The sequence below is a fragment of the Pygocentrus nattereri genome, chromosome 8 (genome assembly GCF_015220715.1).
Source record: "Pygocentrus nattereri isolate fPygNat1 chromosome 8, fPygNat1.pri, whole genome shotgun sequence".
Classification (NCBI taxonomy): Eukaryota; Metazoa; Chordata; class Actinopteri; order Characiformes; family Serrasalmidae; genus Pygocentrus; species Pygocentrus nattereri.
Genome location: NC_051218.1, coordinates 15,718,210 through 15,745,561, shown reverse-complemented (window position 1 = coordinate 15,745,561; position 27,352 = coordinate 15,718,210). Strand labels below are relative to the sequence as shown.

The 27,352-nt window shown below is 39.2% G+C and overlaps 2 protein-coding genes across 3 annotated transcripts in view; one reads left to right on the top strand and one right to left on the bottom strand.

The window, feature by feature from the left end:
* Nucleotides 1-31: 31 nt before the first annotated feature.
* Nucleotides 32-7,008, bottom strand: tmco6 (transmembrane and coiled-coil domains 6). Its single transcript, XM_017689879.2, has 13 exons — nt 6,760-7,008; nt 6,507-6,622; nt 5,968-6,077; nt 5,534-5,717; nt 5,316-5,420; nt 4,452-4,543; nt 4,155-4,271; nt 3,861-3,975; nt 3,504-3,690; nt 3,201-3,295; nt 2,648-2,815; nt 1,881-2,006; nt 32-224 (listed from the first exon to the last, which is right to left on the bottom strand). Exons 1-13 carry the CDS (start codon nt 6,848-6,850, stop codon nt 207-209), a joined length of 1,524 nt encoding a protein of 507 aa, XP_017545368.1. The 5' UTR covers nt 6,851-7,008; the 3' UTR covers nt 32-206.
* Nucleotides 7,009-8,204: 1,196 nt separating this feature from the next.
* Nucleotides 8,205-27,352, top strand: part of LOC108417198 (serine/threonine-protein phosphatase 2A 55 kDa regulatory subunit B beta isoform) — a 67,698-nt gene continuing 48,550 nt past the window's right edge. The window contains exons 1-2 of one of the 2 annotated variants that reach the window (XM_037540586.1): nt 8,205-8,353; nt 8,438-8,515. In XM_037540586.1, coding sequence (XP_037396483.1) covers nt 8,347-8,353; nt 8,438-8,515 — 85 coding nt within the window. In that variant the 5' untranslated portion in view covers nt 8,205-8,346. Of the gene's footprint in view, nt 8,354-8,437; nt 8,516-11,118; nt 11,438-27,352 lie in introns of those variants that run through there. The other variant, XM_017689889.2, reaches the window with a different exon arrangement.

Genomic DNA, 27,352 nt, shown 5'->3' with positions numbered 1-27,352 from the left:
GGATCCTATTATCATGAAACCACGCTTTATCTCAATTTCAATTTAGCATTTTATTCAAAGTTAAAACTTTTGTTTATAACATTTGTGTAAATATATAAAAAAATACATTGCATACACAGATATTTCAGTTAACCACTAATAAGTTAGAGTTCTAGAGATTTACAACAATGGTATGGTAGGCTTGTTTCGTTGTCTTCACTCTTGAGTCATGATGGGTTATCAGCCTTTAAAAATACAGATAAGAGAGATGTATATGGATGATGGCTCACTGTAGTAAGAAGCAGACAAAAGAATACAACGCAGTTTCATACTCTGTTTGCAGCTGGCACACAAAACACAAAACTAGCTGAAAGGTATATACTGAAAACAAAACTAAGCAGGCATGCTGAAAATTCAGTACAGATAATTGTATAACACACTAGGGAAAAATAAGTTAGCATTCCATTTCATATATATGCAACTCCATTTCCAAAAACGGGACGCTGTGCAAAATGCAAATAAAAACAAAATTCAATGAAGTGCAAATCATTTTAAACCTATATTTCATTAAAACAGAACAAAGACAACAAATCAAACCTTGAAACTGAGAAAGTTTATTGTTTTTTGAAAAATATATGCCCATTTTGAATTTGACGCCAACCACATGTTTCAAGAAAGTTGGGGCGTAGTTTTGAAAGTGAAACGCTTTCCAATTTTTGCTTAACATATGATTTCAACTGCTCATCAGGTCAGGGTCTCCTGTTTTGTATTTTTCATTTTATAATGTGCCAAATGATTTCAGTGGGCAATAGGTCTGGACTGCAGACTCTTTTACTACAGAGCAATGCTGTTGTAATACATGCATTCCCTGAAAAATAGGTTGTCTGAATGGCAGCATATGTCTCAACATATGTATGTATCATTCAGCATTAATGGTGCCTTCACAGATGTGCACGTCACCCTTGCCACTAATGCACCTCTATATCATCATGTCTTTTGAACTGTGCACTAATAACAACTTGAGCTGTCTTTAGTTCAGAGGACACAGTGTCCACGATTTCCAAAAATAAATTCAAATGTTGATTCGTCAGACCACAGGACACTTTTCCACTTCACCTCAGTCCATTTTAAATGAGCTTGGGCCCAGAGTGTCAGCGGTGTCAGAGGTGGCAGCGTTTCTGGATCCTGTTTATATCTGGTTTCTTCTTTGCGTTTAAGAGTTTTAATTAGCATTTGTGGATGCAGCGCCAAACTGTTTTCACAGACAGTGTTTTCAGAAGTTTTTCACTAGACACTAGAGAATCATGTCTGTTTTTAATGCAGCGTCATCTGAGGGCCCAAAGATCAGGGCCAGCAAATACTGGCATTTGGCCTTGTCCCTTGCATACACAGATTTTTCCATATTCTCTGAATCTTTTAATGTAATTATGTACCGTAGATGACGAAAAGCAAAATTTCTTTGCTATTTTAGGCTGAGCACTATTATTCTTGAATTGTTGCACTATTTAATCATGATCTTCCACAGAATGGTGAACCCCTCATCTTTACTTCTTAAAGACTCAGCCTCTCTAGGAAGTTCATTTTACTGACCCCTTGCCAATCAACCACCAGATGTTTTTTAAGCATTACACAACTTTACCAGCCTTTTGTCACCCCATCACAACTTGTTGGAACATGTTATGGGCACATATTAAAAAAAATTCTCAGTTTCAACATTTGATATGTTGTCTTTGAGGCATTTTCAATTAAATATAGAGTTTAAATTATTATCACATTATTGCATTTTTTGTTTCCACCACAGCATCCCAGCCTTTTTGGAAATGGGGTTGTACATAGTACTCCCATCTTCAACACCTAGGCTACATATTGTACTAGCATGACGCACAAAATGTTTGTACTACCGTGGAGTGAGTGTGGAGATAATGATCTAAGAGGAAAGATGCCCTCAGACATTGCTCTTCTTCATTATTGTATTGAATTGCTTCCAGTAGAGAAACACCATTCAGCTTAACAAACTCTTCAGCTATCTGCATGAAGAACAGAGAGAAGTTAAACTGATGTGGTCACATGAGCATAGAAGATTATTAAAGATTATAATTCATCTTTATTGCAACATGGTCTTAAAATTTCATGACTTAAAGAACAGTTACATAGTCTTGCATTTCATTGATCGTCCTACTAAATAAAGACCTGAAATACTGATTGTAGCCATATTTCCAATTGACTTTCTGTGCAAACTGCAAGTGACAACTGCAATTTCCACCAGACTGATATTACACAAATTTTGTTAATTTAGTTTTGTTTATTTATGTATTTTATCACTGGTACCACAACAGGAGAGATCAAGTTTCTATAGCATACACAGCTGTTTGGGCACTTTCCATTTAGAAAGGCAGTAATCATTCTGGACATCTCTTTCTGTAACTGCTGAAAAGTTGCAGCATTTGTTTTTAAAAGCACTCTTGTCTTCTCCTCTGCGCCATGCTATTTGTGAGGAAAATCTGTCACATGACACTAAATTTATGCTTAAATGTATTGTTTTTTATTTATAGGATTTTGCAACATTTCAGGTAATGAGAAACACCTTTTTCAGTAAAGTTTAATGGAAAAAAAAGTTTTGTTGACATTCATAAAGTAATAAAAGCTGACCTCTTTCAGGTCCACTCACCTGAGGGCTGTTAGCAGTCACCAGGTATAAAACCTCCAGGCTTAGGGTCACCACATCTGGATCAGCCATTTTGAGTGTGGCACAAAGGGCTGGGAGAAGGCCCGCCTGGGTCAGCTGAACACAGTACCCTGTCCCATTGTGGGCAACATTACCAAGAATCCTCAGAACCTGCTCACAGAGAAAAATAGACAGTGGTTATGGTGACACATAGATGAATAACATTTGAATATACTGGGGAGTTTCAGAGTAAACACTGCTACTGTTTGGGGGATCAGGCATCAAGTGTCCAGGGAAAGTTGTCTACTGGATAGGGGTCCAGAAAGTACAGAAATGGATTTCTTGGACACTCTTCATGGAATGTTAGGATTCTTTTAGTGATTAAAAAGCCTTTAATATCATATTGTAAAAGATCTATTAAGAAGAGGTAGGCTTAAGTGCCTCATACCTAAAAAATAAATAAATAAATAAATAAATAAATAAATAAACAGTCTGACCTCAGTCCGCTGTTCAGAAAAAAAAAAACAAAGTGTATGCTGTATCTCTCTAACCCTACCATAGTATTGATTCCCTTGGAGAATGGCAAAAGCTGGAGTAGTGCTGGCACCATATTGCAGAACAACAGAGCTGAGCAAAACACTGTGGAACCAGCTGCAAAGAGTAATAGGATACTGAATATTACTGTGAGAATTGCATTATGCATTGGCAAGATATTCACTCAATGACATACATTTAAAATATTTGTTTTTGTGGTTCCCAGCTAATCTATAAAACTGTATTTACTGATTTATTCATTCACTGTGAAAACTGACACAACTGAAACATGGCAGAGCATCAAAACATTTACTATCGCTACTACCTGTGAGGTTGTTGAGGACCCATAAGCTCTCCCTGGTAAGACCAAAGTGAGAGGAAAGGTAAGATTGGCAGAACACACACAGAGCACCTAAGAGACGAGCATCCTCTAAACCTACAGGACATCCTGCACCCTCACACACCCCACTGGCAAGCAGGTTACCCAGGCAACGCAGCAGGGGCCAGATCAGCTACAGAACAAAGAAAGACTGAGTAGATTAAAATTCTGGTGTTGTAAACCAGCTATATGTATTTCACATGGTGGGTAACACTAAATATATTAAACTGTTTTTTACATATTTATAAATAATAAAGTAATATAACCAGGGCAAATAAAATTAGTGGCCTTACGAAAACTCACCAGTTCCAGGCTCTCCTCAGTGCTTCCTTTAGAAACAGCCCCTCCTAGTGTAATCAAAAGGTTACAGCACTGTGACAGGACTCCTTGAGTCAGCAAGGCAGATGTATCAACAGCACTACAAAATAGAGCAGAGCAGCAAATTTATAGATATACATCCAACAGAACATTAAAAAGTTAAAACGGCTAAAACGGGTGAACAACACTGACCTATCACGTAGATGCTTTAAAGTTTGTTGTAGAATATTATAATTTACAGGGAGAAGAAAGCTTGTACGAAGTGAGAAAATATCATACCGTGACACTATATAATGTAAACACCAGGCACATTCGATGGCTGGTCCAAAACCAAACTCAGGATCTGGAGTCAAAATTGAGGTCAAATGAGGGACCAAACCAGAGGATATGACCAACCTGAAAAACATCACATTCAATTACATTTAATGCACATAAACTATGAAAATGATCATACTGGTGTTTTCACAAGAATATAAAGGGCTATGCTTTTGATTAATTATCATGTTCATCAATTGATATTTCGAAGGTATTCCATAGTTTTGCAAAAAATGTTTTGCTCTAAAATCTGTAACTCACGGAATAACTGTGTCTGCAGCATCTTTATCCTGGAGAAGCTGGGACAATGTAAAGCCAGCTGCCTCCACCACTGCCAGGTTACATCTCTGATTCTAAGGAGAGCAGACAAAGCTAATTAATTACATTAGCAGACCAGTTTCATGGACATGCATTAAGGCGAGTGTTGCACTAAATTTGCAATGTCAAGAGTGTTTCCCTATTACAAATCACCATTTAGACTAGGATTAGGTTTAATCTGGGTCTGAGAAACTGGTCACAAGTGTTCCAACCTTATGGCCTGCTGTAAGAGTCAAAGGGAAATTCCACAGGCTTCACACCCTGACAGTTATTCAGGCTGTGAAAGGGTCCAAATTTACAGAACTAATTTTCTTTACAGTAATAGTAATACTGTATAATATAATGTCTACAATGAAAATATATAATTATAAAACAACCAATGAACATATAGGTGTACATGATTAAAACTGAACTAAACATTAATAAAATTATTAACTTTGGTGAATATTGTGCCATACAATGGCCTGTATGTACCTCTTTGCCACAAATGTATTTAAAAACATACACTTAATACTAAAAGCTAATCTCAAAACTATGGCAAAAATGTCTCAAATATCACAGTGTATTTGTATCTATTCCATTAAAAAGGCATTAAAGGCATTAAAATCTTCAAATGTCTGGTTCTTATCACTACCATCATGAATTATTCTGACTATTTTGTGCATTGCACATCAAACCACTTTGAATGACTTTGCTTATATATTCGGCATTAAATAAAGCACAACTTTTTGGAAAAGTGGAAAAATTCCTCTTTAAGAGGAGAGGCAGGAAGTTATGCGACCCTGAACTTGTTCTGATAATCGTTACCTGAATGCAGTTAGCGAGGGCAGGCACTATGCCTTGGGCAAGCAGCTTTTCTTTCATCACAGCTCCCTCAGTCCATAGGTTCCCTAACGTATACAGACAAAGCTCCTGTGAGAGTGCAGGTATACACAGGCACACAGAGGGGAAAAGATAACAGCTAAGAAACAGGAAAAACTGTATCAAGAGACTGGACAATCTGCAAATGAAACAATCCCACCTACTGCGAGTTTGGCACAAGGGCTGGAGAGGTATGTTAGGAGGTAAGGAGTGGCAGGTAAACAGGACTGCCCTACGCCAGGGTGAAGAGAGTGAGAGAGCTCATGGAGACACCTAGCAGCTTCCAGCTGACACTGGGCATTGTGTCCACTCAGCTGTCCAACCAGCACATACATGCTGCTCTCCAGCCTGCAGAGACAAGAGCAGATAAAGACTCAAATAATGACACGCCTTACAAGGAAATGATCTAACACTACCAACCAAAGGAACTCACCACAATACATCTCCATGCCAAATCGCTTTCCAATTATTTTTTATTGAATTGGCAGCATTTAATGAATTCGGGAACCCTGATGTGAAACCAACTCAAGGCAGTTCACACCAGTCAATTCAGGCAAGAAAGTAAAACAATCTGTGCATTTGAAAATAATGTGCATACTTAGTGAAGATGAGGTGTGTCTGAGGGTCTCTCAGTGCCTTCCTCAGCACAGCCAGATGTGTGGCTTTTTCTTCTCCACCACTCTGCACACTGCGTAACATCTCCTGCATCTAGATGTAAACACAAACTTTTGCTTTGCCCATGCTTACATTTTCTTATACTTCATTTTTTCTCCACTTAACATTTATGTGATTTTACATACTAAAAACATTCTTCATTTTTTACTTGGCCTTGTTTCACTGATTTCTTTAAACAAACAGTTATTAATTATTACTGTGTCTTTAAAACAGATGTATGTAAATGACCTCTGTACTGACTGGCTGTCCTTTACTGCCACTTGTTAAAAAAAGCAGTCTGGGCTGAAAGACTTATAACTTCAATATGAATGGATGAAGCTAAATATATAACAGACATGGACCTCAAGGACCGCGGAGTGAACGGATTGTTTTGAAACTGCAACAACGTTTACTACGTCAAACTTTTAAAATTCAGTGGTTGAATTAATCACAATGTCATGGTCTTTTCTGGAGAGCAGTTACCTGGTCTGGAGATACAGGAGTCCCGTCTGTTTCCATGAACTCTTTATCCTGCTCATCTTCATTTAACAGAAGCCTCTTGCTAATGAGCTGTCTATCCCTCCTCGCCTGTCTCAGTACTGTAAAAGAGGATTAAAAAGAAAAAAACGAAACAAAATCAAAACGAAATGCCTCGGTCTCTCACTTTTAATAGTAAACGTATAACTACTACACATACGTGAACTTAAACACGGATCTAACAGAGCTAAACAAACACCTTTTTCATGCTCTCTCCTCTTGCGCTTAAACTCCTCCAGGTCCTTGGCAGAGCGGTTCGCTTTGTGATGGACTGATTTGAGTCGCCACATTTTACAATACAGTTTTGTTTCTCCGAGCTATAAACTGATCGTTTAGCTACCTTCGATGAATTACTATTAAACCGCTAATCGTGCACGAGTCTGTGTCTGTAAACATGCCCTGTCACGGAATTTGAATTTCACGGAACCACAAAGCGAGGTAGGACAAATCAAACTGCTGGAAGAGGAAATTACATTGTCGACTTCAGAATTAAAGTCCGTTTGGTTTAAACGGTTCACTTTGGTTCACAGTTCGCAAATCAAGACAAAGTATGACAATTTAGTCAGAAGACTTTATTTATCGGTGAATTCCACCCATTTTAAAAATCTAAATATATTATAATAGCTAAGATGTAAACGCCGTCCAGAGCTGTGGATATGAAATGCTCCGTTCTAGAAACATGTACCAAGCCAGAATTGTTCACAGTGGAGAAAATGAGTACCATACATCCCCAGTGTTAACCTCTTTAAAAGCTGCCTCAGATAAAGTTATCATAGGAAATAGCCTATTAACGTTGCAGCGTTCATCGCTATTAATAAACCTTATAAACGAGCTCTCATGGTCACAGCCACGATGCACATAAGCAGCTTACTACTCAGCTCGCGTCTGACATGCTACAATATATTAGATGCTATTTAATATCATATAATATTCACATTGCCTGATATGTGAGATGAAAGTCCTGGGATAAGATCATGACCTAAATGTTATTTTTTAATATATTCATGATGGAGAGGTAGGCTATGTGTATGGCATTGTAAAGAAGCATATTTCAGCAGCATTACACATGGAAGCTCCACTGTAGTGTGTTGGTCTTATTTGGTTAATAAACTTATATGTGCTGTAGACGTTGTGACCCCTGGTTCCCATCACCGCCACTGTAAAGAAATCTGGGTCTGTTTCTCTACAAATACTCTGGTACAGTTAACAGCGAAACAGCAGTTTCCCGTCTTCACTCCTTTCTCTTCAAAAACACGACAAATCCCGGTTGCTTATCGTAATGAACGTGTGGGTTAGATTTTTTCTTTTTTCAACAGGTGATTACAGCGGGAGAGAGATCAGATCCCTGCAGGACCTCAGGGCAGTTTTGTAATAAGGGGGGGTTGGCAGGCAAACGAGTGGCAGTGAAATATAAAGCGCAGGCGGGAACAGTTCATAACAGCGCAGCCCCATTTAGGCATTTATCGCTAAAAGCTCGTCGAAGCGCCAAAGCAGCGTCTGATTTAAAAGTCATTTGAACGGTTTCCCCGGCAGGGGCACACACACACACACACACACACACACACACACACACACACACACACACACACACAGAGAGAGAGAGAGAGAGAGAGAGAGAGAGAGAGAGAGAGAGAGAGAGAGAGAAACATCCAGAGAAACTTGGGCTATCGTTATCGAGCATCACTGATAAGTCAGAGGGCAGATATTCCTGTCCGCGGTGCTCGTGCCTGCTGGAAAACATCTCAATCATCGTTTTCCTGAGCGCTGAAAGGGCGAACAGAGCATCATGCCCGGTAAGTCAGCCGCACTAATAAGACACAGACGTTACGCTGTAATGACTCCGCGCTGATCTCTGCCGTCTTCTGGATGGGGTAAAGGTCGTGGGGGCAGCGCTAATGACCCGTGCTGGAGTGTTGCCCAGGTGAAGGGTGCAGCTGAAGTGAACCCAACAGAAGGTAAGAATTCCTGCTGGTAACACATCTGCAGCCCACGCGACAGATTAGGCATTTTGCATATTTAAATCTGGCCCTTTTTCAGGGTTTCAGGGCATTACATACATTTGTGAATCATCAGGACAGCCAGCACATTCAGAACGCATCTGATTAAAACTAATGCACCTGTTAAGCTACTTATTAAAACCACTTATTACATTTCTAGCTACAGTAGGACATTGAAAGGGAAATTCCACCAATTTTTAAAAAAAATCACCATAATGAAATAGTTGAGACGTAAAGTCGGTCAGAGTGGTTTGGTGTTAAAATGCTCCATTCTAGAGAAACTTGCCAAGTCAGAACTGTTCACAGTGGTGGTGATAGGAACCAGACGTCTGAAGAGTTTATGCCTACAAAAGCTCCCCCACAGGAAGTTATTCCATGAAATGATTAGATATATGCTATATGCTGATGCCTGACATGTTGTTTTTATGATAGTTTTGTGATAAAGATTTGTTTTTTGAATGTATTTTAATCCATCAAATTTAATCTAGTCTTGGTGGACTACACATAAGTTGTTGGAGGCAAAATAGTCCCCGAAGAAAACTTATTTTTTCAAATTTATGGCTATTTTACCATTATCAACATTACATAGAAACACAAAAATAAAAATAAATAAAATTGGCATATTTATGTTGCAGATATGACCACTGGTACCTATCACCACCACTGTAAAGAAATCTGAGTCTGTAGGTTTCTCTACAATGAACCATTTCACACCAAACCTGTCTGGATGTCAAGGATTGAATTAATCAGAATTTTGATAAAACTGGTGAAATTCCCCTTTAAATGGTTGAAGATATATAAACTTATCATTGTTATTGACGTTCCATGTTCCATGATAATTATACTTTGCATTATATTCATACACATAATATCATGTCCTGTTCCTATATTTGTGTATAACAATGTAATATAGCACAATTTAACTCTTCAATCATTCCTATTCAAATATAGAAACAAATCCATTCATTACTTATTTTAATTGACATGCAGGTTTTTAGACAGGCTCACATTTTTTCAACAGGTATACAGCAGGAGTGACATTAAATCCCTGCAGGACATCAGAGCACTTTTGTAAGGAAACATGTGGCAGCTAAATATAGATTACTTGCTTTATAATACAGGTCATGTATTAATGTAGGACGTAAGACCACATTTGAAGTCCGATGTAATAATAAGTGATCCCCTATGGTCCCTTATTGCTCAAGTGGCCTATAACTGTGATGACAACACTATCAGTCTAACTGACATATATTTCAGAACCCATATTTGATCATATGTTTTATAAGTCTGAGCTTTAACAGCAGACCAAGGAATGTTTTATAACTGCTGGAAGGTAGGATTGAGGATTAAGATGAGATGTTCCCTCTATAAACTGCAACAAAGTTGTGTGTAGGTGACAGCCATTCCAGCCTTTATTTTGCCAACTCAATGTATCCCTGTCTGTCGGTCTATAATTAGAAACCCTTGTGGCTCATAAATATTCATTGAGGTTTTAGTGCTTCCTTAAAAAAAAAAAACAGCATGAGCACCCAACAGTGAGTCAGACAGTGTGTGTCAGAGTGAGGAGGAGGGAAGAGAGAGTGAGTGTGTGTGAGAGAAAGAGAGAGTGAGAGAGGGAGGGAGGGAGGGAGGAAGTCAACTCTTTGATATGCTGATACTCTGGGGATGAGAGCAGATGGCACCTGGTCCCAAAGCTTATAGGCAATATCTCAGCTTCATGGACGTGTTGTCACCTGAATTCTCGGACAAAATGCTGTTTGCAGCTCTTAAGAAGATCATCATGCGTTATGCCATTTGACATCATAGCTGAAAAGCTATATATATATATATTTATACCCTCTAGCTGATGCTTGGGGCATGGTGGTCTTAGACTCATATGTGGCTGCTCCATTGATTTGGTCATTAACTGTTTGTCTGTGCACAGCAGTGGGTGCACTTTAAAGTAGCTGGATTCTCTTAAAGGGAGTGTCTGGGTACTTTTGAACACGTAATTTAGTGTCTTCAAACACATTTGAGAAGGCCTTTTAAAGAGACCTAGCATGGCTGATTATTATTAATATGATTAAAATGTCGTTGTAAGAACATCACGTTCATGATGTGTTGTGTGAATCTGTCGAGCAGGGTTTGGGAATCAAAGCATACTTAAGCAGAACCACTTGTAGCTGTAAGCACCGCTTCCAAACCCAGTTTATATGTTATACAAACAACCACGAGAGGGCGCACTTCGCTACACTATGAATGCGCGAAGAAGTTTTGCCCCTTTTACGGGCATTTTGCGTTTAGTTGCTTTCTGTGGCCTGACTTTTTTATGCAAGGCTCATTCCCAGCTCTCATCCATCTCTACATTTTAGATAATTTAGTGAAAAAAACAGGTGCGAAAGTCTCACATAGGCTACAGCGACATTGCGCCAATGGATCTCTACGGGGCTCTTCGGTCCGGGCTGTTGTGTAGGAGGCCGTTCGGCGCTGAAGGGGGCATTCAGCCTGTTAAATGGTGTGTCACGGGGCAGCAAGTGATGCCCTTCTGCTGCCCCTCCCCGCCATCAGCCCACCCTCCCGTCCTGCCGCTGACAGGGGAGGAAGAGCAAAGCGCGCGGCGAAGGCAGGCAAAGCGGCGCGCTCAGCTCTGCAGCTCCACCGACAGAGTCACTTCCTCAGATTCAGCTTCAGGAACTCTGTGAAGCAGAGAGGACTCTCCCTTCGCTTCTCGGGTTTGTGGAGCAGCCACCGAGCAGCGCGGATGTGGATCACACAGCGTGTCGATCCCTAATGAGACCCAGAGAGATCCGGTAACGCTAAAGATGAAATGTTTCTCCCGTTACCTGCCTTACCTCTTCAGACCGCCCAGCACCATCCTGTCTTCCACCTGCCACACAGAAGGTAGGGTGCGTGTGTGTTTGGGGATGGAGGGGGAGTTGGATGTCTGTGTTTGTATATGCAGGGTTGGGATGTAACAGATTACAAGTACTGGAGAAACATATTCAGGATACAGAAGTGAAGCATCTGTTTTCAGTCCAGGTTACATTTTGTAAAGGCAGTATTCAGAATACAGTGACTTTTTACATTGTTAGGAGAAACAACTTTAAGAATATTCACCAAGCAAATATTTATATTCAGTAAATATAATAATCATAATTCTAAATTATTTGTTTAGAATCAGTGCATGGTGTGAAGGATAACATCAACAGCATCTGTACAAACACTGAAGTTCCTACTAAAGCCTGAGTAGACTGATAAAACAAGGTGATGAGCCAGTTATTTCTCTCAGCAGTACTGAGCTCTTTCGATGGGGAAATCGGACAGATATCCTGCATTTGTGGATAAGTGATAAGTTTAGCATCTGTTTTATACTACATTACTGCTTAGGTTGTGGGGATCAGCAGTGGACTGAAGGAGGTGCTGAGAGAGAGAATAAGTGAATTTTTGGAACTTAACATAAATGATGATTTTTCGTGAAACATATTAACAGAATAAGTGATACTTACAAACGGGGAAATTCCACCTCCGCATTTAACCCATCCGTGAAGTGAAACACCACATACGCACTAGTGAATACACACACACACTAGGGGGCAGTGAGCACACTTGCCCGGAGCGGTGGGCAGCCCTATCCACGGCACCCGGGGAGCAATTGGGGGTTAGGTGTCTTGCTCAACGACACCTCAGTCATGGACCATCGGCACTATGACATAAACACAACCAACCAGTAGCAGTGAGGAACAGTGGGAATTAAGTAAGAGGTATTCTTAATGTATTATATTACATTTTTATGTATTGTAACAGAAAACGTTACTGAATACGTGTAGGACAGTGTATTCAATATTCAGCCCTCACTACTTTTTCTAAGTATTTTGGAGTGACTGTTGGTGTTTTCATATATTTTCCATACTTTCCTACAAATCACAAAACGGTGTTAACCTACAACGTTTGGACAAAAAAGTAATTTTTACTGAACTATATGTTCCTTTTCTCTGTTTTTTCATCATTTCTATTTGGTCACTGATGTTTAGAGTTTGGCTAATTGTCTGGGCAGTAAGCAGCATTTATTTGCTCAGAAAAACAGTAAATAAGTACACATTAAATACAAATGACATTAATACAATAATACAGTAGTAGTGATTTTATAATGTCATAGTGGTAGTTTAACCATCAAACCCTCATCTTTTGATCCAAATCAGATTTAAATCAGTCATTCTTTAAAAGAAATCAGCTGTGCTGGAGTTTTAATTGAACAAATTCATGTGACAGCTGGGAGCACTGAGGTGTTGAGAAGTTGAGAATCAAACCTCTGTTTTACCAGCTAGCTCATAAGATATTAAGTAAGTGTGTGTGTGTGTGTGTGTGTGTGTGTGTGATCCTTCTGTGCCTGCTCATGTTGGAGATTCTTGTTGCAGTCCTTGGAAGTGAAAGAGTACAAGATCTGCTTCTTAAGGTTGTTTCCTATGAGTGTGTGACACTGTTTGCTGTTTGTTGAGTAACAGACATTGTCAGTGTATTCCTGAAATGCTGTTGTTATGGGTGCAAAGTTGAGCTAGTTACTGAAGGTAACTGAAGCAGAATGAATTGTGTCAGCAAGTCAGTTATTATCAAACTTCTGAGCTGTGGGGTTGTCTATGCTGCTAGCACAATTATACCCAATTGTACCCCAAAGAGCGAATGAAATATGCATGATTTTGTGTTCTTGATTCATTTAACCAGTGATACTTATTTAACAGTGTGAAGAGAAATAACTGTGCAAGTTAAAATCTCATTTGTATTTGTTTATTGTGCATTTTGATTGCAACAAAACAGCTTAACTAGTTGTGTTTGTATGTGAAGCTTCGCAGTCCTTTGCCTTCTGTTTCTGCATGTTACTAAGCCAGGCTTTCCCACACTGTGTGCTTAACCAGATGACTTGTGAGCAAGACCATGTGACAGTGCATGCTCTGGGGCAGTGCTGCTTTTCAACTAATGCTCGCTGTTTATTATTCTTGGGAAAAGCACCCATGTGACTTTATAGTAGAGAACTGTAATGATTATTCTTCTTTTAAAGCAAGAAGGCAGGCTCCCATGTTGTGTTATTTATGTACACTCAGTTAGTGTGATTGGATTAGAACAGAATGTGAGAATAATTATAAAACAGCATCCTTTAACTTAAACAAACCAATTGCTGCATAGATGGCATAATGATCCTTTCCATTCAGCCAAGCCATTTATTGTATTCTTTAGTTATCGTGTTTGCATTGTGATATTTTATGGACCATGAATGGCCTGGTTTGACCTCAGCACTTGCTCTCTTAATCCTGCTTTTCAAACATATCCAACGTCCTTGACCATAAATGCAAAGTCACATTGGAATGACTCGCAGTGCTCATTATGTAAGACACTGGGTAGATATTGGATCACCCATTTGCAGTGCTTGGCTCAGGGGCAGGATATTTATTGGGTTATTGCAGTCTGCAGGACTTTAATTGTCTGCTGCATGCCCCTCAGGTCTCACATAGACATGCCAGTGGATTTATAGTGTGTTGGAAGGGGAAGGGCCGTGTGGTTCATGTCAGGTCTCTACTAAAATAGCCAGGTGTTTGTCCTTTAATTGTACCTAATGTCTCAATACTTTTAAAGACTTTAACTTTAGTAGTTGGGACATTAACAGCTCTTAATTCATACAGTAATGTGCAGAAGTCAGAGACTACCCTTAATCTATTTTCAGTCAAAACGGCCATTAATTTCAAGTGATACATTTCTCAGCCAATTTTTATGAGGACGTTAGATATACGATAGTCTAGTAAAATAGTAGTAAAATAAGTGAAAAAACTCTGGAGTTTCCGAAACTGGAGTTATAATGTGATTAAAAGGTATAAGGAAAATGGGACTATACTATTAACCGCGCAAGAGCAAGAGGACCACTAGAACGGTCACCAGATAAACAGCACTTAAAGCTTTCATCTCTGAAAAGTATGAAAAACCACTTTTGCTTTAGATATCTCTGGCCAGATCTCTGCCCATCCTTCCACTGTGAGAAGACAATTTAACGATGGGTCTGATGTATAGCTGCCAAGAAGTTGTTACTGAGAAATAGAAAAAAAGAAGAAGAATAACAAGCAAGAACAAAGAAGCTGCTGGTATTCTCAGAACAATGGCTCACTGCAGAGTCTAGACCTTAACATCAAGGAATGTGCTTGGGATTACTTGGATTATGATAAAAAAGGAAATGCAACTTTTAAGAATGAAATTTGTAGGTGTGAAAAATATCACTGCAGATTTGATTGAAATTAAAGGCTTGTCTCCTGAATAGAATTGAAGCTGTATAAAGACAAAGTGTTGACACACTAAATACAGAAGAATTACTATTTAGTCATTGACTCTGCAATATTTTGGTAAATACATGTTTTCTGCTTTTTTTCTCCTCATGCTAAAGAATAAATAGAATGTTTTATGAAAGTTCGGAGAGGCCATGAGGTGTTGTCATGATTTTCTGAATTGTTTTCTTGAGATAATGAGTTAATTATCTTGAGATTGAGATTACAAGATAATTAACTCATTATCTCAAGAAAACAACTTAAATAATAATTAAATAATAATCAGATAATTAGACAAATAGATAATGATCTATTAGATGTGATCTCGAGATCACAAGATAATTAACTCGTTAAAACAATTTTGAGATCACAAGATAACTAAGTCTTTATTTCAAGATAACTTCGGAAGCACTGTGGTCGTTTTTTTGGATTGCTAATGGCATATTATTGGCTTGTTTCATCAGATTAAGATTAAAAGGCCACTGAAATGTACAGTGTACTTCTATGCAAAATGCGGTAGCTTGTGACACAAAGACATTACAATCTGTGAATTTTGGCTTTGTTAGAGCATCTTTACGTAACATGCAGCAGAATTGAGAAATTGTGTATTTAAAGGAGTAGAAAGACAGAAATGGTACCATTTTGCCTCAGCATTAATGGGTTAAATCTACAAGTTGTCAATTTGTGTACATTAGTAGACACACCTTTATAATACTGTTCAGGTTTGTAACTAATGGTCTGTAGAGTAGAGATGCATATTCAGTTCAATATGTTCTTTCTCAGAACATGAGCCAGAGCATGTTGTCATCAGGCAAGTGATAAACCCAAAATAGATGTGATGTGCAGTTTGCCAGTTTTATAAGTATCTCATTCCACTGAGTGCTAGTAGGTGCAAGCAACGTGGTGCAGGGGATGAGGAGCAGTTAATTGCAGACAGTGAGTGAGGTCAGTGTTGAGGAGGAGAGCAGCAAGGCTGCAGGCTGTGGAGAGTGTAGAAGAGGGCGGAGAGGTGAGGATGAGGATGGTGGGGGTGTTATGGATGATCAGCTGTCCGTTTAGAAGGAATGAGGAAGAACTCCCTCCCCCTTGGCAGGGTAATGAAGTGTACTTTTTTGCTTTCTGCACAGGAGCAAATGAACTGTGAGGGAGGGGGTGATGGGGGAGGGGGTCTGACCTAAATTGATATGCTACTGCTGTAACCTGGGCAAACACAACACAGCACAGAAGCCAGTCCTTCAGGGCTGAGAACTAGTTGAGAAAAGGGTTGTCACCGTCAATTATATTAGTAATCGAATAATTTTCACATCACTTTGACTTTTAATGAAGTAATCAGAGTTTTGAAAAAGCCAGAGCAATAGCAGTGGACTTAACTGTTGAGATAAACCTTGCATATCATTCAAATGAATCTTAAATACTTTATTGGAAAGTAGATAAACAAGATATCATAAAAAATATGAAAAATACTGTAGAAGAAATGCATATAATGATGTTCTCACATCACTTCAAACGAGTCCAAATCGAGTCTCAGTCAGTGGGGTTTAAGTCTAAGTTGAGTCTCGAGTCTTAGTACATAATTCTAGTTTAGTAATTAGCTGTAGGCATTGCATTGTACACAAGTAACCTACTAAAACCTGCCATGTTCACACTGCTTCAAAAAGGGGCCTTTCATTACAGAAAAACCTTCACTAAAAGTTGTGTTTGAAGGAAAGAGGCAAAACAGCTTGAAGTGGTTGATTAGTCTGTAGGTTGTATAGTAACTATGCTAGCTAGTGTAATAGTGAATCTAACTGACGTTGAAAAGTTTTTGACCCTTTACAATCCAATGCTTTCATATTGGATTTCATACTAAGGTTTATTGTTCAGTGACTACAAGGGCTTCAATGCTAACAGTGGGCCCTGGCCATTTAAGGGGGTTCACAGCAGTCAAACTGGTGGCCAGAGTTCAGCAGAGATTAGTGTTTACCCTCATCTTATGCTCTGGATTCAGTTCATGAAGGGCTTGATAATTAGCTGATGAGCTGAATCAGGTGTGTTCAATGAGGTGGTGTGCTGAAGTCTGCAGTGGTTTGGTCCACAAGAACTGGACCATGGCACATGTGGGTTAAAGGAATGTGATTAGTAACTTAATAAAATATAAGCTAGTTTAGCTGACAGCTAAATTAGCTTTTGTACTAGCTGAAATCCTTGCTGTCCATGCTAGCCAACAAATGGTTATAGTTATGCTTTTTTCCTTCAAACCCCACATTTGCTGCATGTAGCACTTCTTTCTGTCCTTCACACTGAAATTTTTCTGTGAGCTCTGGGAGAACGGCATTGCAGTATTCATATTGCGGTATTAACTGCACATGACCGTAGCAAAATTGATGGGTAAAGTAACTCACATAAGGTTGGAAGTGAAAGGTTTTAATCATTTATTGCATTAATGTTGCTGCTTCTAATTTTATGTAAACTTAAGTTAAAGTTGAGTCGTGTCAATTGTGGGTGAGCCCAAGGCTGAAGTCATTCATAAGTATAATGTGTGTAGTATGGTAGTATGCAGTTTTAGATGTAGCCCAAGTTAAGTTGCAAGTTGTCTGAGTCGCTGACTCGAGCCCCCATCTTTGATTCGTCAGGCTGTTTCTTACTGTAAGAGAGATCAGAAGAAGACTTTAAAATGATCATCAGTATTATCATGCAGTTTGATAATCATTACCAATTCATAAACAAGGTAAAGATCAATATTTTTTTAAATATTAAATACGTTTAATTGAGTTATTGTGGCTGCCCTTGTTGAGATGTGCACAATACTCACTATCCAAACTATGTGCTAGCCAGGGGTTTCAAATTATTTTGCCGCTTTCCTTTAAACACTGTATTTACAACATGTAGTGCTTTGTTCTGTCCACCAGACCAAATAATTTTCCATATTTAAAGGCTTTTTATTTTAAGCCATATTGAAACTAGTGTTGCTGCAAATTGAAGGAGCATTACAGTAATGACTGCACATGACTGTAGCACAACTTAATCAAGTAGATGTGACTGCTGTAGCTTTTAGGCTTCAAAAATACAGGAGTCTTACATTTGATAATGTGATATGTTTGAGCTTTGGTCAACATTCCTCAGAGTTTAGGTGTTTGTATCATGACCATTAGGCTGGAAAAACGGCTTGCGTAACGATGCTCGGGTTGTGCTTTTCAGGAGTTGTTGTGGGACTTGGCCTGAAACCATTAGCGTGTCATCAGCAGCTGTAGGCAAGCACAGGCCAGGAATGGAGTGTTTGGTGGCTTTGATGTGTGCAATGCGATTTGATGAGCTAGCCTTTGGGAACTAGGGGAAGAGATTGTAGTGATTTAGTTTCCAGTTTAGGTGTGCATTGGTGTGTATGTATGCTATTGGAGGCATAAACAGGAGTAGCTACATGGGGCTTGATGGATTAACTGTTAAAAGGCAGTGATTTTCTTCTCAGTGTTTTGCTGTGTCAGGAAAACCAAGCAGAGACTCTCTCTCTCTCTCTCTCTCTCTCTCTCTCTCTCTCTCTCTCTCTCTCTCTCTCTCTTCCTCTCTCTCACTCTTTCTCCCTTAACACACACACACACACACAGAGCAGTGTAAGCCAAGTATTGGAACGTCACTATAAATAATACTGGGCTTCTACGAGGACAGGTTTGGGAATGGTTAAAGGAACACATTGACAGACAATAAGTTGCTATTTATTGTATATATTGTTCTGAGTAACTAAATGCTGTGTAATCTGTGGAACCCTGCTGGTGCTCTGTGGAACACTTGGTTTTGTATTGGGTCCAGCAAATGTATCCAGCAAGTCTGGAAGCTTTGAACTTGACAGGTCAGGGGACACAGGGGCTATGCAGGGAGCAAACACAGGAGCTGCACAATGTCCTAGGGTGCAAGCGGGGCCGCACAGACGTCCACAGCTGTAGGTGGGGCTACATAGATGGCTTCAGTCCTGTGTCAGGTGCAGGTGGAGCTGCACAGACGTCCTCAGGTACAGACCAAGAGTCTAAGATGACAGCAGGTTGAGAAAATGGTGAAAAGAGTAGCTCTGTACTTGTTGCCTCAGCCTCAGTGGACCTGGATGTAGGCTCAGAGGCTGGGAGCAGTTAGCACACCCCCAAAATTCTCTGCCCTACGGAGTTCTCATAGCCTCTTGGAGGGGAAAGCTTGCTGCTTTTGTGGCATCTCCCATGGCGTGTCAGCTATGGTCTGGCTGTGTCGGTCCTAGCAAAACCTGATGCAAGGAAGGTGGCGTCATCAGCTGTGTTAAGCCTCCCAACATTAGCAGTATTGGTGGAGTCCTGCTTGGTACTTGGCAAGGTGGCCTTAAGCTGCTACAGGAAAAGAAATCCCTCCTGCTGCCTGGCCTGCTGTTCAGCCACCAAACTTGATGCATGTTTTGTGTCTGGCCATGCATTCTGTAACCTGGGAGGCATAGAAGCAGAAGTGTGAGTTTCCTTTATATAAGTCCAGGTTTGAGGTGGCAAGCAATGCAAAGACAACGAAACAAAAGAACACAAACCAAAACCAGATAAGCAGCGATAGAAAACTAGAGACGTAAAAACTGAAACCCCCCCCCCAAAAAAACCCCCCACAAAACTGATGAACAACAAAGTAAAGAACGTTATCAAAGACATTATAATGGTGCACTCATTGGCCATGTACTCAGAAACAACTGCCATATAGATGCACTTGTAGCTTACAATGGCAGTAGCCCATCTGCTGTAGATTTTATCAGACCCCCTCTGAGGGTTTTTCTCAGAAATCTCAGTGTCACTGCTGGGTTAAGAAATCCACCCTTCAAAAGTATCTAGACAGCAGTATCCTGTGGTCAGAAACTGACCACTGAAGAAGGGCTTGCATGCATTGTGCATGGAAAAAGATGAGCTATCATTTCTAATTGTTTCTGCACACCTTAAAGGTGATACCAGTGCATCAAACACTACCATTCATGATGCCAGTAGTCACTGCTGTGCTGAGAATGGTTCACCACTCAAACTAAATGTTGATTTAGCAGTGGGTGGCAGTTGATAAATTGTGCAACAGATGGGCTGCAGTCAGTTATCGCAAACCTACCAGTGCACCTACTGTATATGGTGGATATTTCTCATAAAATGGCCAATGACTGTAGACACAAGGCCAGTCTACATAATAAACTGGCAGTTTTGTGTATGTGTGGAGGGGAGTTCTCAGGATCATGGGAGATAATAGTAGTAATGTTGAGATTAGACGGCTGCTAGAACAGTAGGCCGTTCTGAAACTGTGGCCCCTGTTGTTTGTTCTTCCTCTCTTTTTTCTCTGTCTTTGTGTAATGTATCCTGTCTGAATTGACACAGATTACTTTCTGTAGCCAGGGAGCCTCTCATGTACATAAAAGAGAGAAAAATCCTCTACACAAATCCTGTTTTGTGATGAAATAGACTCCGCAGATTCAAATATACTCGAGAGAGAGAGAGAGAGAGAGAGAGAGAGAGAGAGAGAGAGACAGACAAAAAGACAACATAGAAAAATGGAGAGGAGAAAGAAGGAAGAGAGAGAATGAGGAGAGTGTGACAGAGAAGGGGTAAGAGAGAAAAGGAGAAAAAAAGGAAGAAAGAGAGTAAAAGAGAAAGAAAGTACACACAGACACACACACACACACACATTTTCTAAGCCGCGTATCCTTCTGGGTCACAGGGGGAGCTGGAGTCCATCCCAGTAGTCATCAGGCAGAAGGCAGGATACACCCTGGACAGGTAGGAAGAAAGTAGAGAGAGAAATAAGAAAGCAAAGATAAGAGAGGAGAGGAAAAAAGGAAGGATAGAGAAAAAGGAGAGTGAGACAGAAAGGAGTGGGGACAAAGAAAGAATAAAGAAAGAAAGAAAGAAAGGAAAGAGAATGAAAAAGGTGAAACAAATGAGAGAGGAAGAAAGATAAAATAGACAGAAAGGAAGAGAAAAGAGAGAAAAAAGGAAAGGGGGAGAGAAAAAAAATTGAAGAGTGAACGACTGAGAGAAATAGTAAAGAGGGGGAGAGTCTGTAATGTGTTCGCTATTTATGCTCAGTGTAAATGCTTTGGCTTTAAGAGGCTCTGCGGCTGTAGCTTTACAGTGGGCAGAGATAAGAAGCTCTATAGTCTGTCTGGGAAGCCTCAGATGGAAAAGAGTGCTGCTTTAAAGGGGTTCTGCTGGATCACTGACTTTTCCCCTCAACCACTAACTAATAGCTTCAACAGAGTGAGGCAAATGAATCAGCAAAGGTATATCTGACACCTCTCCTCCCTCCCTTTCTCCTTTGTAATGTGTTAGCTCTTTACACTACAGTCAAGTCAGGTAATCTGAGGTACAAACCTCCCCCTTCCCTCAACACACACACCCTTTCTCAGCATGTGGTGTATTTATAGAAGGTCCTGACTGTACTGTTTTAGGAGAGAAACTGAGAGAGACCAGATTAAGCAATGTGTTTGTGCATGTGTAAGAGAGAGAGATGTGTGTCAAACCCAGCTTCCCTGCTCTAACATTTTCTTTAAAGAACTTGTTTTTGCAGTTTTCAAATGAAAAATTGTAGATAAATGATAGTGTTGTAGTTATGTCATATAGGCCGTTGGTTTGTGTATTACTGCATTCGTAACATATACTTAGTGTAATAGAATGGAGTTAGCATATACAGACTTTGTTACTTCAACATAAAATGCAGTCGCAATTAATGTTGGGAATTTTTTTTACTCGGTAAGTCAAACAATCCCCTTGGTACAATGTTCATGTCATATGAATACAAATCTTGGTTTGTATTGATATTGATTTCAGCACCAAGGACAGGGACAGGGCCACTTCTGTGCCCTGTGCAGGTCAGAACTAATTTGAGTCAGAACTAAGACAGCATCTTAAGATCAAACATTTAGGGCTCTTGGCTTCATATCAGGACATGACTTTGACAGAGCCTAAGGAAGTAGTTTAACAAAAAATAAAATATATACAGTTTTCCACTAAATGCAGGTATAGTCAATCAGCCAAATTTTATTTATTTTATTTAAAACAACCAATACAAACAATACAACTCAAAAGTCACACAAATGTCAAATTTGCGTGACACTGATGCTGTGCTTCATTCAGGGAAATTAACCATAGTATGCAAGGAAAATGTTTTGATTTCTGATCCTGAAGCAAGACTTATATTAGTAGGGGTGTGATAATACACATATTTTCAGGTTTGATGTGTGAGGTCAAGATATTTCATGTGATAAAATGTCCTAAGTCTGCAGACCTTTAATTACATACTATTGGTTTGGGTCAGATAAATAAAAGTTTACAAATAGAACTTATTCAATGCCTGTTGCAGCACCGCCTGCTAAAATAAACCATAAGCATGACTTCAGGAAAAAGTGTCCAGTCGTTTTTTGATTTTGGGTGTGTACATAGTAGAAGTCCCACCTGCTCACACTTTACTCAGAATGCATACAGACATTTGGTTTAGTTTGATCAGTGATACCCTGAGGGCCATATCACTAACAGAGTTTATATTTCAATGCTCTTTTGAACATTGTATTTTTTTAATACTATTGAAATCTATTGAAATACTATTGAAATCAAATACTGTTGAAAAAAAACATTATACTGTGGGTGGGATCTCGTTGGGCTCTTTCTTTCTCTCTCCCTCTTTCTCTCTTTCTCTAGATGGGAGAGATTAAGGAGTAGGAGGAAAGTAAAAGCATATTACAGTGAATCACCTATTATATTATCTCACCTATTATGCTATTATACCTTTTCTGAAGGGGTGGCATCTGCATTCCAGCTTCTTGGCTCCTTTATGAAGCTGTATGAGCGAGTGATCATTGTACCCTGCTGGGGTTTCATTTGATTTCCTCTGTGGACAAAGGGATTTCCCTGAAAGTCACACCTGTTTTGTCCTATGTGCCATTGTTTACATTTTGATCGTTATGGGAGAAATCTGGTTTGGTCAAAAGCTTCTTATGCACACAGCCTATTACTGGAGCTGTATCTGGTAATCCTCCTTTTGACACTACTCTGCTTTTCTATACTCATGTTTTCCGAGTGCCTGTAGGATTTGGGATTTAAGGATTATCTGTGCATGATTGAATGGGAGTCAGGGGGATAAGAGTGAAGAGCACATCTGGGACATGCACTTCCAGGAAGCCTGAATGGATGCATGCTCATACACATGCACTACATACAAACATATCTGTATATCAAATGTGTTCGGTGTTCTTTTCTGTAATATATTGTTGTTGTCAATGTCAAAATCTCAAAATTATTTATTTCAATTGAAAGAAGTCACATTACTGAGTCAGGTGAAAAAAATGCTAGAATATTGTGTGCGTGCGCCATGGAAAGTCTGAAATAATCATTTAAAGTCAGGAATGCCGGTTCACATCATATTACTTTATGTGTTAATGTCACATGCACAGACTTAAAAAGAAGCTCTAGCTCGAATGCAAAATTAATTTTATACTGATGAAGATATGACAACAATAGTAGATAGTTCACTTATATAATCAGAAGAGACAACCTTTACCAAGTTTTGACTGAGTTCTCTTTGAATACTCTTTCAACACACATTAATTTGGTTTATGTGCTTGGGATAGGGGTTCAAAGCACAATTCATGTTAACAACTGTTATTCCACACGTTGCATGCAATTACACATTTCCACCAGAGAGGTCTCCAAATCCCCAAATCTTACACAATGTAGCTTTAACTTATTTGAATGTAGAAGTGATTTTACTCCTTCTTTCAAGTCACCGTTTCAGACATACTAGCTTTTCGTATGACAGCAATGATATTTAGCCAAACTAAACTTTCAAAAAAGGTTGACGGTAAGATAAAGTGTTCAGCTTGAACTGTGGTATCATGAATGAGTGTGAGCAGAAAAAAGAGAAATAGAAGACCTTCTTTAAACAAGCAGGAGGAAGATGAAAGCAGACGTTCTGAGAATAGGGCTTTCATGGACTTCAGTTCCACACTCCTACTCAGGCCCCAGATGACCCAGACTACAGACAAAAGCAGCATGCACACAATACCACCTCTCTGCACAGAGTGCACTGCTGTCTGTACACCTACAATAGCACCTCTCCACTGAGCCCCCGCTACGGCTTGTTTCGGCTGCCCCTTGTGCTTCAGCATGTCTCTTTCAAGCATTTCAGCCTTTATTTTGCTTTTTTCTCCAGGAAACATAAAAAGAATCTCAGAATTTTAATTTTGGACTACATTACAGCAAAGGCCAGAGCTTCTGTTGTTTGTGGAGAGAGAGAGAGAGAGAGAGAGAGAGAGAGAGAGAGAGAGAGCGAGAGAGAGAGAGAGAGAGAGAGAGAGAGAGAGAAATTTTATACCTTATTACAACTTTTACCTACATGTTATATTCTATTTAAAAATATAGGTATGGGCAAAATTCAGGCCTCATGATAACTGCTACAACTAGTTGCATTGTGATATACATGTTTCTAGATATCAGATTGTCATTCAGAGTCTGAAGCTACTAAAGCAAGTCTGTTTGAAATGACATGATCATGGAAAAAAATCATATTCATGAGAAAAATGTCCTCTCTGACGAGTTTGATATGTTATGTAAACGTGAAGATTTCAAAATGCACCGCTTACTTCCCAGCTCATTTTGAAAGAAGAGAGCAGCTCTGTTAGAGCTATATAGAGGTCATTAGTTTTATGCACAGTAACAGTCTGTATAGTTCTAAAGTATAAAGACAGGCTGAAAATGTGTTGTGTAAAAATGAAATATGTCTGTCTTTGTTACATATAACAGAACGTTTTTTGAGGCAGTTGTGTTATGATTGATACACCTCTTAGCCATTCACATTCTTTTCCCAACCTTCCTTCCTGCGTTAAGTGAAGGAAAAACTTTGGTAAAACACATCTACAGTCAGAGCAGCAGTAGCAGTAAATTAGTCAGAAGTATTAGACTAAGAAATGGTGGAAAAGTGTTACTGAGTAGTGTGTAAAGCATAACACAAGTCATCCTAATCATCTGGAGGAAGGTGGAAAGGTTTTAGATTAAATTCTATGGAAAACCACACTCACAGCTCAGTGTCAGAACTACACACTTAAAAAAGACAGTACTTCAAGGGTTCTTCAGTAAAGGCAGTGCTTCTATTTAGAACCTTGAGTACCATTTCATGCTTACACAGTTCTTTGCATGGTGAAATTGTTCATCAGATTGATGAAGAATGTGTTGTACATGCTTCTATATATAAATCGTTCTATGTAGCACCATAGAGTACTATTTTTACAATGTCAAGCTTGTAGCAATGCAAGAACCATTTTTGATGCTATATAGAACCATTCCCTGTAATTACTGAATAATAAGCCTTTGCGTATTATAAGCCTGGGCTTTTTTTTGGTATGTGCATACTTTGTCACTTCTCAAACATGTAGGTCTGCACTGAATGTCTTGTAAAGCCAGTTTGGTTTTGAATGAAAAATGCTTCAAATGTGCTCCAATATATGGTTCCAAATTTTCCTTTCTACCACGCAGCTTTTTATTCTGTTAATGTAAGTGATATACGAATGTTATCACTTAGCCTGAGCTGAAAGTTTAACACATGAGCTTTAATTAAGAAAGGCAGGCCTTTCTGAGAATTTTGCAAGTGGTCAGTTGGGGTAAGATACAATAATAATTTAATATAAGATAGACTTTTTCATCTCAGAGGAAATTCTAGTGCCAGAAAACTTATTATAGCAAATGATTATTTAAAAAAAATACAGTAACAAATGGGTCACACTTTATTTTTATGGCCCCCTATTGATGATCTACAGATGCTGAAATGATTAACAAACTTTCTGGTGATAGTTGATTATCAACAACATATCAACAAGGGTAGGATTAGGTTTAGGAGTAGCTGTAGGGTTTGCCTTGAGGTTAGGTTTAGGGTTAGGAATAGATTTAATAGAATCTTTCACATGCAACTCCACGTTCTGTTGCAAAAAATAAGTCAACTAAATTAGAAAAGTAGAATAGCAATATTGCACATTATTTAAAGTAAAATTTGCAATTCTATTGAAAAGTAATGTAAAGTAGTTATTACACATGATGTTGATGTTATTATCCAGTATCATGTGCAAGGGGAAAGGGGAAGGGAAAAGGGGAGGGGGGTAATTGTACAAACTATTTGCTTAATATTATTATTATTTCTTATGTTGTGTAATATGCTGTAAAATGAACTTTAAACACAATGTCATGTCAGAACTATTGGAGTTTGAATTTTGGAGCAGCTACTGGAAGAGAGTGGACTTGGAAGTGTCAGTGTAAGTGTTTCCAGGAGACTCCTGCAGCATGCCAACACAGACGGAAGGCTAACACTGTGTGACTGTGTGTGTGTGTGTGTGTGTGTGTGTGTGTGTGTGTGTGTGTGTGTGTATGTGCATTTGAATGAGTGACACCATCAACACCAATGAGAACCATTGTGTCTGTGTATTACTGTGCTTTGAGATGTGTATATAAGCTGTGGAGTGAGTGTGTGTTTATATGCAGCACATACTGTCATACTAACACTGCAAAAATTGTGTGAGTATCGACACTATGCATGGAAAAGTAAACAGAGCTGAAAGCTTCCTCTGGATCTGGGTTTATACCCACCCCTACCCCGTGCACTCTCACTAGTCCCACTATTAAACAAAATTACTGCTCTGCAACTACACGTTGCCTTATAGCCTGCTTCCAAATGGCTTTTTTCCACTCCATTCATAAAAGCACAAAAGTGCTGAGGGAATTACAAACAGCTGCTTCATGTCAAATGTATCAAGTTTATGTTTCCACAGCAGCACAAGAGTTATGGATTAAAGCTCATCTTCCTTCACACGCCCTCTAAATGTTGACATGCAGTGTTTGAGGAAGTGCTCTCGAATGCTGGCCTGAGATATCAGAGCTTAACAACCAACAGCAATGATAAATTTCCTGCCAAAGGCAAGAATAAGAAAAGAGGGAGGTTTGAATTTCACTCTGACACACCCTCAGTGGCACAATGCAAAGTAGAGAGTGGTTAGACTGAAAAAATTTTAAAATATAAAAATGAATCTTTAGCTCATTTTCCCCATCCAGCTAGACTAGGCCTGCTGCAGATATCGACCAAGAAATCCAATAAGAGAAATACAATGTTTTGCATCCATATTCCTCACATGTGAAAGATAAAAGGAAATTAAATATTCAGTGTTTGGCTGTAAGCTGTAAATATACAGATTTGGATTGATATTGGCATATTATATTGCTGGCAAAACTAGGTTTGCTTTCTTTTTTGGAGCTAAAGCCTCTAGGGCCCAACTGATGAATCACTTATCCAGTAAAATGGCTGATACTAAGGTTTTATCAGCGTCGGTGGACATAATAAGATCTCTTTAAATGTTATATAAGAAATCCACATTTAGCAATATGATGCTGTTTTGAGCAGCCTAGTGTTGGACACTAAGGGGAGTGAATCACCCTCTTTTTCAATATGAAACTTGCATGACCATCACATGAAGATACAGAAGCCATGCATCCCATCAAGACAACAACTGTTGTTTTATGTTTATATTATTTAA